General features: G+C 44.7%; 2 protein-coding genes across 6 annotated transcripts in view; both read right to left on the bottom strand.

The window, feature by feature from the left end:
• Positions 1–2481: 2481 nt before the first annotated feature.
• Positions 2482–3222, bottom strand: gp9 (glycoprotein IX platelet; the record flags this gene model as incomplete). The annotated part of the gene is made up of 1 exon (XM_083641294.1): positions 2482–3222. The coding sequence occupies one exon, from the start codon at positions 3220–3222 to the stop codon at positions 2482–2484; it is 741 nt and encodes a 246-aa protein (XP_083497420.1).
• A 5111-nt stretch (positions 3223–8333) lies between these two features.
• Positions 8334–14786, bottom strand: part of LOC310781422 (IQ motif and SEC7 domain-containing protein 1-like) — a gene marked incomplete at its 5' end in the record, with an annotated part of 183383 nt that continues 176930 nt past the window's right edge. For all 5 annotated transcript variants that reach the window (XM_083642048.1, XM_083642047.1, XM_083642046.1 and 2 more), the window contains 3 exons: positions 8334–10421; positions 11916–11965; positions 13924–14100. In XM_083642048.1, coding sequence (XP_083498174.1) covers positions 9849–10421; positions 11916–11965; positions 13924–14100 — 800 coding nt within the window. In that variant the 3' untranslated portion in view covers positions 8334–9848. The remainder of the gene's footprint in view (positions 10422–11915; positions 11966–13923; positions 14101–14786) is intronic.

Here is a 14786-nt window from a genome sequence, read left to right on the forward strand (position 1 = left end):
TAGGTTTTGTGCAAAGGTCCTAGCAGATAGAGACAGTCCGCATGTCTGGGAACGCCCACAAAATGTTAAACGGCTGGCGCGCGAGTGGGGTAAAACCGCCCATATATCTCATGGACTGACTCACCAAAAGACGGTGCTGCGGCTCTAAACTACATGTTTGGGGGTTCTAGAGCAGAACACAAGACGTTTGCTCATATGTGCGTTTACTGCAGTGGTTAAATCCACAATCGTGTCTGCCTGGGCTGGGCTATCAGCTAAATTCTAACTTTGCTGAATGGATAGAACGGGGGAATTTACCCCACCCTGACCCCGCCCCCAGGCTAACCCAGCGTCTATTGTGGGCGTTCCTAGAGCCTGTATGGGCGTTCCCAGACATGCGGACTGTCTCTATGGGGGATGGGGGGTGGAGTGTTAACCGGGAAATACCACTTGATGCAGTAATCTGTCCGAGCCCAACACTGTGGGCGTTGTTTAGCCACCTGACAGGGCATTGACGGAACATAGGTCATCTTCAAAATTCGTAAACGGTAAAACATACTTGAGGGAATCCACTCTCTTTTAATAGTTGTTACTGTCAGCTGTTCTTTTATATTGTTTTTGTGATAGTTCTTAAATGATCATATACTGCACAATTACATGTTTTTAAGAAATTAAAAAAATTATAATAGCTGACTTGTTTGACAGTATTATTTTACTAGATTATGTTTTAGACGATTACAAATTCTGAAATCATCCTATATTTATTACAAGAAGTTATTAATGTTTTTTTATGAAGTGTACTCCGATAACATTTGACCTTTATTCTCAAGGTGGCTTTTATTATTGCATTTTTATTCATTGTTTAGCCATTTCTCATCTATGCATGAATATAATGTTTGTTCTGTAAAACACCTGTTTGCTGTTCAGAGTGCAATATTGTCCTTTAATAGTGCTGTCTGTCTGCATTTTGTGTCTAATCAGACCTATTTGAGTAAGTATTTGCACAGATCAAAGCTTCTCCTCTGTGTTAAATGTTACCATACCTTCCTGCCATAGAGAATCTACCCATTGTTGTTAGTGTAAAGTACAATTTCTGTTTTATGCATTTAGAATGTTGATCCCTAAAGCAAAAACTGTAACTAGACCTTTATATTTATATTGTAGACACACACTCACTGAGCACTCTCTTAAGAACACCATACTAATACTGGGAAGCTATCAGCTTTGAGCTCAATGTAAATCCACTCCCGACTTTTCTTTTCTTTTTCTGAAATCTTTCCCCATTTTCTCCCCAAAATTGTACTCGGCCAATTCCCCCTGCAGTCCCGGTCGTTGTTCCACCCCCTCTGCCGATCTGGGGAGAGTCGTAGACTAGCACAGGCTTCCTCCAATACATGTGCCGTTGCCAACCTGCATTGCCCTGGTGCCACATGAATGAATAAGCAGGTGTACAGGTGTTCCTATTAAAGCGTCCAGTGAGTGTACGTATAAGATAAGATATTTTTTCATTGGAGGATTGACCATGCATTTCACACCTAAATGATTAATGAATTTAGGTTGCATTTCAAGAAAAAGAACATGGCAGTTGACAACCTAGATGTAAGTGTTGAGGAACACGATTCTGTCGCTCTCCGTAAAAACAAATGACTCCGGAAAAATAAATCCATTGAGCCTTGTTACTGTCTTCACCTCTTATTACCCATGCAGTGTGATGATTTGATCTTTGATTTGTTACAACATACATGGATTTTTTATTATTATAAAATCCACTGTAGTTGAAGAGGTCTATTCAAGGCACTCGTTAGTAAATACACATTTCTGTTAACCTCCAGAGGACACATTCACCACCAGGTGGTCTACAGCCATCTTATGGAACACAATCTTTATATTTCAATCAGGAGAGACTAGATACCATAAAATAATACTTATTACAATAATGAATGAATGATAAATTACAGAAGATATGATGAGAATTGGGTATTGTTAATAGTCTTTGGTGCTTAGACACCACAGGGAGATATTGAGATAGAGCTGCAGCAGCCAGATAGATCCCCCTGTAGAGTCTAGATACTGGTGATGGTGATGCCTCTCCTTCTGAAACTGATGAGACTCTTCAGACTGAAGAATCTGATGGGTCTGCGAAACTGGGTGGAGAAGAGGAGGTGGAGGGTGTGAGACTGTCAGTAGCAAGGTTGGGAGGCTGAATGGATAGAAACAAGCATAATAGGACAACAGCCATGTGATAGGCTTACGATGAGGGGTGAAAAGCAATGTGATAGGCTTACGATGGAGGTGTGGGGTGAAAGGTGATGTGATGCTATGCTATTGGATAAAAGAGACCAGGCGGCAAACAGCTGATTATTCAATTGAAGCCCGGAAGTTGACAGGCTATTTTGAGCATGTGAGCAGATTTGAAGGGGTGGAGAAATAAGACGTGAACTGAGGAAGTGTAAAGTGCAGATTCTAGTCTTCCTGACTGAACTTACGTTAGAACTACATTTCTCAAGTGGCCTTTATCTTTATATTGTACTTCTTGTGCAAGACGTCCAGTATTTGTGGCAACAACTCCATGTTGGGAAGCGGCCTCTCTACATCCTCTGTCCAGGTGAGAGAATCAGAGTTCCTACTGTCCTCTGACAGCGCCCTCTGCAGCCTCTTCCTGTGTTTGGGCTTCAGCGATCGCAAAGACTCCGCCTCAAATCCTGCATGTCTCTCATCAATGTCCAGAGTGAAGGTGGACTTCCTGGCCAGGCTCAGGCTCCACGTTAGCAGGACAATTAGGCCGCACAGCATCGCCCCCATCAGGGCGTTATAAGTTCCACCGACGCAGCTTTGTCGGCCACAGGAGTAGAAGTAGTCCTCGCCGAGTCCAGTGATGGCGGTCCGTGCCACGGCGCTTGGACTCGCACAGGTGGGCTCCCCAGCAACGACAGCTGTGTTCCTCAGCAGCCAGCTCCTCAGGTACTGGATGCCGCAGTCACAGTGGAAGGGGTTCCCAGAGAGGGAGACCTTCCTCAGACCAGACAGTCTGTCAAACAGGCCCGGAGGTACCGCAGTGAGCTGGTTGTCCTCTAGATGGAGCTCTGTAGTGTCTGCGGGGAGATGAGGCACCTCCATCAGGCTCAGAGAGCTGCAGTTGACCTGGAGGCCAGGAGACTGGAGGCCTGAGCAGAGGCAGGGCTGAGCGCTCGTCTGTGCACCTGATGTGGCTAACAGAAGGAAGACCGCTAAGACTGAGAGCATCCTGCAGGACCAGGAAGAGATTATTAACAATCTAACAATTAACAGTCTTATCAATGACAACAACAACAACAACAACAACAACAACAACAACAAAAACAACAACTGTAATTTACATTTTGTCCAGTATCGAAAGCATTATTATGACAGTGAGGATTTTACAGAACATGTTTACTGTGCAGTCCTCAATTCTTTATATTGCAGTATTCCAACAACATTTGTTGTGTGGTGCTCAGAGCTATTTAGCATTAAAGGGATAGTTCACACCTAGCCCTTGCCCTATTTGCTATACTTACCAATGTTGATGTTGCTTGGTAGTTATCCATCCTGTTCCTCATAGTAGCTCTGGAAAGTTAAGGTCAAGGCATCACGCTCCTGTATGTACACGCTGACTGAGCCTCAATAAAATGTTACCCACAGTGCACACACACACACACACACACACACACACACACACACACACACACACACACACACACACACACACACACACACACACACACACACACACACACACACACACAGTGCACATAAGGTACATTTCAGTCAGCTTCACTCAGCTTGTACATACAGGAGTTTGACCCCATTGACCTTAACTTTCCAGAGCTACTATGAGGAAGAGGATGGATTGTGCAGAGAAAAACTACCAAGCAACATCAACATTGGTAAGTATAGCAAATAGGACTAGACTTTAAAAAATGTGAACTATCCCTTTAATGCAAGGTTAACAAAAGTGGTAAATTCCAGAATCGTGTTTTACTCCGTCTCCATGCCAAGAATGAACCCATCTATGAGGCAAATAAAATATTTAAATATTCCTGTGCATCCGTATCCTCTCTGTAATAAAATATGTGATGAGATATGGCCAATTGATTGTGTGACAAAGTATCAAACACGATTAAAAAATATCTAAAGAATTCAAACCTTTTAGTGTCAAGCCAACATGGAAGTTATTTCTTGTCCTCCCAGTCATCCTTAAGGCATGCCCTCTGTCCAAGCCCAACTTACTGGTGTTTGGTCCAATGTTGCTTTTAAGTTCTTAGAGTACCTCAAAAACTCCTGAGCTGATCTCGTCTCCATTTAGTAATTGACATAATGACATAATGCCCTCAGAATAATCGTACACTCAATACAAAATGTCAGTGTGAGGAACCCACCAATGACAGTGCGTGTTTCTGGCCCATGTGACCTGAGGGAAATCCATCTGTGTCAGAAGATAAGAGTTGATCTAGTAAAAACAGTGACAGAGGCTTTTTCAAAAGGGGTTCCACACAGCATGATGCGTTACTGACGACACTGAATTGTGGAGCCCACAAGGACACTTAACTGGAAACCCAGGGGTGTTATGGGAATTTAATATATAAGGATAAAAAATATAGAAGGAATTTGGTGCAGCCAAATATCACATGAGCTCAAGAGTGAACACAAAACATTTATGGAGGAAATTAGACGAAAGGGAGGGACAAAGACGTATGGACATGTATTGAAGCTGAAATGCCCTTTTCAAATGTGGCTGAACAAGGAAATAGGATGCCCTGTTACTGTCCTGTTACTGCCCTGTTACTGTCCTGTTACTGTCCTGTTACTGTACCTGTTATTGTACCTGTCAAATATCTATCACCCAACAACTGTTTTTACACTTCCATGTAAGTGCATACAGCAAACAAACCATGTAGGTTCACTTTTTACCCATAGGTGGTGTAATGTCCCCTTTTCATATCGATTTAATGCCTATGCCCTCTAGTGGACATGTAGGAAGCATTGTGAGAGCCATAGGGCAGTGGTTTTCAAACTTTCTGTGCCAGAGGCACCACAAGACAAGACAGACACCTATACATTGAGATGTCAAAACACACCTATACATGCAAAATAGCCCCTATAAGACATTATATCACTCTTATTGCTCTCAAACGTTTTTTATTTACAAATGCAAAATAAGATTTGACAACTATATTACTCATGAAATATGTATTAACAAAATAATTCCGAAACTCATTCGAAACTTTGTAAAATTACCACATGAAATTTAAATCAGTCAGATCACACACGCACACACGCACGCACGCACGCACGCACGCACGCACGCACACACACACACACACACACACACACACACACACACACAAAGATGGAACTGAAAAGAGGGAGACACTTAAAATTGTGTGGGTGTCCCCTCACATATTTTGCTTTAAATGTTATCCTTGAAAGATTTTTTTAAGGCTATATTATTTGCCTCTTTATTGTAAATGAGTAAAAAGTATATATATACTTTATACTATATATACTATTATTTGCAATAATGTATGTTTGGCACAAAATCCCAAAGCACAGCAGTGTGGGAACCACTGAGGTACACTAGGCTGTACTGGATGATAGACCTCATCCTGACAAGACGCTTAGACAAATCTAAATCTAAACAATATAAGTATGACAATGGTTGACAAGGCAACCCATAAGATTGTGTTTTATATTTAATGGTAAATGAATGTATACATTGATAGGAAAAAAACAACACGTGCATACCATAAGTCATATATTTGTTTATTTTGCGTTCTCAACATTGTCACAGTTGAAGTTTTACAATAACTGGGGTCTTACTGACTCACTATACTCACTGTACAAACAGAATGCACATCCAAATGAGGCCACTCTTGTTTTTCCCTTTTTTTGATACGTGTCTCTCGCCTGACAGAACAGCAGCTTGCAGCAGCAGGATGGTGCCATGTGCATGTCTGCGCGTATTGGGGGGGAAGGTCAAAGGTCGCGTGTGTGAAAGAGAGCTTTTGTGGATGTAAATGGCAGCGAACTTTCTAACAGTCTGTTTTTGATATCTACAGCAAATGACAGTTCACTAGAATAGCCGGAGGCAGAGACGATCGATATGTTCAGAATCACCCCTCTCATCCCTGCGTATTACATCCTGATCTTAAAATGCAGATATCAGAATGGCGCGCTGATCCTATACACATTATGTACAGCTCCTCCCCTTCCTGTCTTGGTCCCTTTACTTCATAGAGATAAATCCTCCTTCCAAGAAGTGCATCCGTCTGCCCATCAAATCCCCTATTTACATGATGAAAGCCCTAAGTGCAATGGTCTTGATGATAGCTCTTTATACAATGGCTATGTTGATGAAACGCTGAGCTGAGCTTCTAGAGACCTATCATGTTGATGAAATGCTGCTGAGCTGAGCTTCTAGACTAGAGACCTATCATGTTGATGAAATGCTGCTGAGCTGAGCTTCTAGAGACCTGTCAGCGTTAACGTGGGACAGCTGAGCTGAGCTTCTAGAGACCTGTCAGCGTTAACGTGGGACAGCTGAGCTGAGCTTCTAGAGACCTGTCAGCGTTAACGTGGGACAGCTGAGCTGAGCTTCTAGAGACCTGTCAGCGTTAACGTGGGACAGCTGAGCTGAGCTTCTAGAGACCTGTCAGCGTTAACGTGGGACAGCTGAGCTGAGCTTCTAGAGACCTGTCAGCGTTAACGTGGGACAGCTGAGCTGGGCTTCTAGAGACCTGTCAGCGTTAACGTGGGACAACTGGGCTTCTAGAGACCTGTCAGCGTTAACATGGGACAGCAAGAGCAAGTCAACATCAGGAAATTCCAAAATGAATCCAAAGCAAATTAAAAGGAGAGGTCAAACTTTTACAGGCTGATTTTTTTTCCAGTCAGCTCACAGTGAATAGGACACATGATGCATCAGATCCATGCAGTGCATTGTGGGGGTTTCTTCTCACACTGAATGACTTGTGGACATTTGAAGCACTACAACACACAGCAACAAATAAACGGATGCCTTGGTTTTTACATCATCCAGATATTTCAGAATCATAGCAGAAATATGAAATCAATAGAAAGACACATTCAACTGATCATTAATGTCCCGCACAAGATATGTTTCTCTTCTGAGCTTTCTTGCTTTTTATAATAACAATAAGAGCATCACATGAGGAGAAATGTGTGCGTGGAAGCCTGACTTATGGCAAATGGTTTTCTTTGCGAATGTTAAAATACATTTACAACCTGAATATTGGGACAAACAGTTTACTGTCACTAATTTACACACTATAATAGACTCTTATCTGTAGAATGTAGAAAGTTATTATTCTTTACATACACTCAGTTCCTTTGTTCAGTTTGCATCTCTGCTGTATTAGAACGGCATTTCCTGAAAAAAATGAAAGTGTTCTTTCATATGTGCTTATCCAGCAAAATATTTCTGTTCAGCCCAAAGGGAAGCATATTCCTTTATTAAAATATATACACACATTCCTCTTTCCACTGTGAACTCTAAGTATTTATATATTCTGAAATGAAAAAAGTGTTTTTTTTTTTTTTTCACCTGAATCTCTTCCTGGACAACATGATAACAGACTTCCACTCTCAGTCCAAGTCTGCCTTTTGAACATGATTGCACTTAAACTTGCTATGGTAACACTGATTTTTGTTATACAATGTGCAGAGGATAGCCTCACATCTATAACATTACATGCAAAATCACTTATTAGACATTCCACTGAACTCCACGACTGTGCCTCTCAAAAGACTCGTGAGGACAGCAGCCACACATAATTTACTGAGAAAGACTGACAGGGGTCAAAACGAAATAAATAAATAACCATACAACATGAAAATGCACAAACGGGAGGGACACCTTGCTTGTTCTGAATGTACAAAATCAGTACAAAGATATTGCACATAATGATTTAAAAAAGATGAGAAAAAAATACTTCACTATGTAAGAACTAATTATTCACTCACCAAATGTGGTTGATGAATAATAATAAAAAACGAAATAAGGCAAAAGCAAATTTGAAAAGTTTTACTGTTTTTAATTTGATAAGAGTCAAGAAAGCAGCTGTTGCATATGTTAAAAGGCAACAGACTATGCAACGTGTCCTGTGGGTCCATCTGTTAAGTGAATTGAGCCTCCAAGTACACTCAAAATGTCTGAAAAGTCCAAAAAGTGACCTGTATATATATATATATATATATATATATATATATATATATATATATATATATATATTATATATAAGTATCCTGTATCCCGAAACAAAGCGCACACGTCTCAGTGCTCAACTTCATGACAGTTTATACAGTCTGAGCAGCCACAGTGTGTGAGTCGTAAACTGAACCCCCACATATCAACCTACTCTGAGGCTTTGGATATGACAGCCCGCCATTTTGAGGCCCATATGCTACAGCTGCAATCCAGAGGCTCTTTGTGATCCGTTGAAAGGCAAAAATTCCACAATAGATTATAGAGAGGCAAAGTGGAACGTCACTTCCTGCTTCAGCACTGTACCAGAGATTTGTATCCGCCATTTATTTTCCCATAGACATTTCGTAAAATGCTTATAAAAATAGTTTGGTCAAACCAAACGGTTCAGCTATATTTAGAATCGGGAGAGACCATAGAACATTTCACTCGGACCAAAACTTTAAAAAGAAAACATCGAAAAAACATTTTCTTTAAATCCGCGTTTTTTTACGTTTTGGTCCGAGTGAAATGTTATGCAGTGTCTCCTGTTTCTAAATATATCTGAACCGTTTGGTTTGACCAAGTAAAACTATTTCTATAAGCATTTTACGAAATGTCTATGGGAAAATAAATGGCGGATGAAAATCTCTGGTACAGTGCTGAAGCAGGAAGTGACGTTCCACTTTGGCTCTCTATAGGCCGGCCTGAATGGGAGGTCACTCCTTTCAGATGTACGTATCTTGTTACCATAGAGTCAGTATAATACTGATAAAATTCATTTTCATTGATAATAATAATTGCTGTAAGTATAATCTTACAAATTACTTTACGCACAATATACTGTACATGAAGTCTTGACTAAATAGATTATGCATTAATAATTGGCACATTTATTTATGAGAGCTAGGAGACAACACGTATAGCTGTCATCTACACTAAATACAGCACTAGAACTACTATGACTGAGACTGCGTACTCCGCTGTGAACCTGTCTGCTGCTGATCAAGTTAGTGTGAAATGATGATATCTCCATCTTTCCACTACATATGAGTTCTACAGGAGGCAACAACAAAGAGCGTATTCTTAAATGAAAGCAGTGTTGAAAGTTCACTTCAGAAAGGCTCGTGTACAAGATCATATGCCATCGTTGCGACGGAGAAAGCGGTCGGCCATGTTCTCGTATGACTTTCTCAGTGTAGTCTTTCTTCCTGATTATGTGAAGGGAAGACAGGCCATTGGAGGAAATGGAGCGATGGGGGAGTGGCTGAGCGAGAAACCCCCCCCCCCGTCCCCTCTTGAGCCGTCGCGGCCCGGGTCGTGTGCGAGTCGGTGGAGTACTTCCTGTACAGAACGCCCACCTTGAAACCCTGATGGAGCCACGCCCGTAATCAGGCAAGCTAGCGAAGCGAAGGCCCCCTGGTGGAAGATTTGAGTCCCGAGTTCCAGCCTGCATATTAGTTGGGAGTTGGAGAGGAAAAGAGGTGACTGTCTTGTGATCCGTCTCCATCACAGCAGCAGTAAAACACAGTGGACAGGCCATAGACTTATGCTGTCAGTCCCTTTGGTGTAAGCAATTGTCTGTCCTTCATTGCGATTCCCTCACCGTCTCTTGTCTCTCACCTCTCTCTCTCCTGGTGAGGGAACGTCACACTACGGTGCTGATGCCACTGTGTTTGGGTTTGGGTCCGCCAGGCGCCGGACCCGGCTGCTGACTGTGGTGGTGAGGCGCGTGCTGCAAGGCGTGATGGGGATGCTGGCTGTGATGGCTGTGCTGCGGATGGGCGTGTTGTTGTGGTTGGTGCGGGTGCGGTGGGGCGTACGCCGCCGGGTGCTGCTGGTGGAACTGCGCTGCGTGTGGCGGGGGGTGGTAGTGGTGGTGGTGGTGGTACGGGGGCGGGTTCTGCTGGACTTGGCAGTACTGGGCGTGGCTGTGGTGGGGCGGGGCCTGCACCACCGTGTGTGCCTGGGCCTGTGCTGTGTGGTGCAGGTTGGACGGGTGGGGCTTGTGGGATATGAGGGTGGGGTGGCCGTGCGGGAGGGGAGGTTGGCCGCCGCCCTGGGACGGGGGCTTCCCTCGCTTGCTGCCGAAGAGCGAGCCGAGGATGGAGGTGGAGGCCGAGTTGGGGATGACGGAGGAGGGATGGCCGCCGCCGCCGCCGCCGCCTTCACGCGGGGTGGTGGCTCTCCGGCGCGTGTGAGGACTGCTAATGATGGACCCCTGCAGGAGGGAAGAAGGTGACAGCATGTCTAATGAGAGACGACACACCACAGACGGCACAACAGCTACACAAGAAGGCACCAGCAGGAAGAACTCACAGTCTGCATATTTAACACAAGTAGCAAAAATGTTATAGAGCATGCAAATGACAAACTCAAAATGTTCTGTCCACGATGGGGAGCAGCAAGACTATGAAGGTTTCACGATGACGGAAGCTTATATTCCTAAAAGCTCTGTTGATGATCAAACGTCCAAAACAAAACGGTTTAGGAGCTCGAGCTAACCGCTCCGGGGGTTTGAAAAATACAATATTTTTTGACACACTAAATCTGGAACAGCACTATGTACATGAAAGCCGAAAATTATATACATCATGACAATAGCAAAAGACAAGAATTTTCATCCTCAATTGCGGTCAATGTCCCAAACCTGCCAAGAGTCACACATGCAACGTGTTAAAATCAATGGAGACATAGATTCCACATGCAGAGGACGTGACAGGCAAAACTCTTCATCCACAGGTTAGCATTCAGCTAGAAGGCAGAAGGCAGCAGGGATTCAGCTCTGGTGCAGCACGTTTCCTAATAGGCCTGGACACCTTCTCCCTCTTCTGGGTCCAACACTATCCACTATCCAGAGCAGGAGCAACTCTCATCATTCTGTGAGCTTTAACAGCTGCTCCTTTTGGCCACATGCTTAATCTAAGACTGCAGAGAGACCATACGACTCCTTTGAAAGTGGAGAGACATTTTCAGGGTTCCAGACTTCAGCCCAACACATGAACTCATGGAGACATGGAATGAGTGGAAGATGAATGAATGAAATCCACATCTTTATAAGTCTGTATGAAGCCCACCAGGAGACCCTCTGGCCCATAAGAGGCTATGCTCCTCCCTGAACCTGACGTGGTTTCAGCAGAAGCTGTGGACAGGAAGGAAGAAAGAGACAGACCTGGTCACCAGGGGGCGAGAGAGAGAGAGAGAGAGAGAGAGAGGGGCCGCAGGAAATACACAGATCCCTACAGGCTGAGAGAACCAGAACTAGCACCCTGCCTTAGAGGAGGAGGAGGAGGAGGAGAAGAACCGAAATAAAAGTCTGACTGCTTGGACGTGATTGGATGAAAGACAGTAAACTAGGACAGAGACAGGCGACAACGGGGAGGGGTCAGAGGAGGGGTAGGGGCGGGATTAGTAGTGTCATGCTTGTTTCAAGATGAAAGGCTATTGGCCACACGACCAAAACAGGAGGTCTCAGACTGGCTTCCAAACAGGGGGCGGGGTCAGAGGCAGGCAACCCAGGCATGCACACTAACCGAGGCAGGCAGGTTATATAAGGAGGCATCCCAGGAAGGAGAAATCAATGACCCAAACGAATGAACTGTGTCTATGAAGCAAAGAAGGTGCAAGAGCACAAATCATAAGGTGTTTGGACATCACATCATCACAGAGAGAGGAGGAGGAGGAGGAGCTTGGATACCAGCTGCTGCCAACTTACTTCCATATTGCTGTCTAGTGATCCTGCACTGCTGCGGCGCCCCCGCTTGCCTGCCCGAGACATGACCACAGATTAGAGACAGCACTTCCTGGATCAGCTACAGCCCCACCAGTCCCATAGGGGGCAGTGCAGTGGATTGTGACTGTAAGGTCCCAATGTGGGCGTGGGGTAGGTAGGGGGGGGGTAAGGGGTTTCAGGGGGTCTGGGAGAGTGGTGTGGGACAGGTGGGGGGGGGGTATTTTGTGGCCATGTCTTTATGGTGAAGTCATGGCTTTCATTTTTGACTCAGGGGTGGTTCACTCAGATTGAAAACTAAAGCTGCGTAAGATAAGCGAGTCATTTGTCTTAAAAACAGTTTCACAATCTGGTACGTGTACCTGTAACTAAGAGGCTCACCCCGAGCGATACTCAAATCAAAATTTGAATACATTTTCATAAATCTCAATGAATGTAGACTCCCCTAGCTTCAAGTCTGAGAGACCAAGGGGACCTAAATCTCCACACTTGAAGATTGCGGGTGAACTAGTGGAAAAGACTCGTCGTCAAAATATCTCAATCTGGGCGAGAGTTTGTGGCAACTTGTTCTTAATGTTGTCACAAGATGTAGATTGTCATTAGGGTCAAGGGTCAAGGGGGTGTGGCTAAAAGCCAGTGTCGGTGACGCTCACAAAGGAGGAGAAGACACATCAAAAGCAATACAATGGCTGTTGCACATGGGATGTACAGGCAGATACAGGGCTGAGGGCAGACACAGCACTTTGGCCATCGTTAGGCACACTCAGCCAATGAGACATGACCGATAATCACACATGAACAGGAATACACCTGATGTGTATATGGAATAACAGTAAGTACGCATGGAATGAGAGTATGGCGGGAAAGGAAAAAAAAAACAGAAAAAACATTGTTCACAAGAATGATCCCACTATCATGCTACATCCTGCTCCACTATCATGCTACATCCTGCTTAAGAGAACGTTGTCTAAAAAAAACACAGGAAACAGGAGGGTGGAGCCTGGAGGAGGGCGGAGCCTGGAGGAGGGCGGAGCCTGGAGGCATCTTATCCACTTCTTCACTGACTCAGCTATCATTCACCCATTGCGGTAGTGAGGATATGAGCGTTAAGAACAAAGCATAATATCAGATTAGCAACAGTGAGACAGCACAACCCTAACTGGATTTCATTACGTTATCAAGTTAACCAACCGATAACTTGGCACATAGCTGTTATCTGGAATGAATGAGATGTATTCAAACTGCTTCAGAGACGGAGGCGCTGTGTTAACACACTGATATTCAGACTGTTAACACACAAGACTCAAACTACATCTTGACTTGTTGCTGCTTGGGGAACGGTATCAGCGCTGTGTTTGTTTTGATTTGAATCACAAATATATATGGGAGAAAAATGAGTGATTTTTGAATTCATAAAACATATAACAAGCTTATCATGGAATGCTTTCGGGGGGGGGGGGGGGGGACATAAGAACTGCATGAGGAATGCAAAAGTGCTAATAAGTAAATAATGTGACAAAACATAAAATGACCATGTTTCATCACTAAACTCAGCCAAAATGATCAGGGGTGAGAACTGCCCGGTCAATTTCATTCATCGGGTGGAAAGACAGATCTAGAGAAATCAATCTGATTGTATTTCTTAACAATTTATCTGTTCACAAATAGGTCTGTATTCAGTCTTTGAATTGGGAACAACAGTGGCGCACACCTTAAGTCTCTCTAATACACACTATAATCAATATAAAAGACGTTAAACGCTTAAGGACACATTGCCCAGACCAAAGCAATCCAATCAAGAGAGTGTGAGAGGTTGTGGATTTATGGGGGGGGGGGAAGAGCTCTAAAATCAATGTATGGTGCCGTGAACATTTCTCTATTTCTAGCCCTTTGATATCGTCACAGAGAGTGGACGACAGGACTGCGATAGGAACCAGCTGGTGGGTGAGGACCAGCTGGTGGGTGAGGACCAGCTGGTGGGTGTGGCTGGTACCTGCGTCGGAGAGGTCTCGGAGGGAGCTGCTGAGCGCGCTCCTCTTCAGGCCCTCTCCCATGGTGTAGGTGTCGTCCAGGCTGGCGCGGTTCATGTTCCCGTTCCCGCCCTCCTTCTTCAGGCCGGAGCTCTGCGACATGCTGGGCCGCACCACCCCCTTCTGCTTCTCCAGCTCGGCTGTGGAGGGGAAGCGTAGGCGAGGTCAGAGGTCAGTTTAGATCCTGACCTGACGTCTCAAACACATGAATCTGGAAGCTATGGAGCCGCATGCACTGCCCACTTCCTGTTCTCATCTGTCATTACTGAGAGGGAGGAGAAAAACACTCTCCCTCTGGTGGCCATCCTGTGAACTCTGTCAACATTCTGCCTCATAAACTGGAGCTGTGTAATGAGGACCATGCCCCGTTTCTATTTTACACGCCCCGAGGTAGAGAGAGGGAGAGAGAGAGGTAGACAGAGGGAGAGAGAGAGAGAGAGAGAGGTAGACAGAGGGAGAGAGAGGGAGAGAGAGAGGTAGACAGAGGGAGAGAGAGAGAGGTAGACAGAGGGAGAGAGAGAGAGGAAGAGAGAGAGGTAGACAGAGGGAGAGAGAGAGGTAGACAGAGGGAGAGAGAGAGGTAGACAGAGGGAGAGAGAGAGGTAGACAGAGGGAGAGAGAGAGAGGAAGAGAGAGAGGTAGACAGAGGGAGAGAGAGAGAGGAAGAGAGAGAGGTAGACAGAGGGAGAGAGAGAGGTAGACAGAGGGAGAGAGAGAGGTAGACAGAGGGAGAGAGAGAGGTAGACAGAGGGAGAGAGAGAGAGGAAGAGAGAGAGGTAGACAGAGGGAGAGAGAGAGGTAGACAGAGGGAGAGAGAGAGGTAGAC

This window comes from Poromitra crassiceps (assembly GCF_964638095.1).
Source record: "Poromitra crassiceps genome assembly, chromosome: 8".
In the NCBI taxonomy this organism is placed as follows: Eukaryota; Metazoa; Chordata; class Actinopteri; order Beryciformes; family Melamphaidae; genus Poromitra; species Poromitra crassiceps.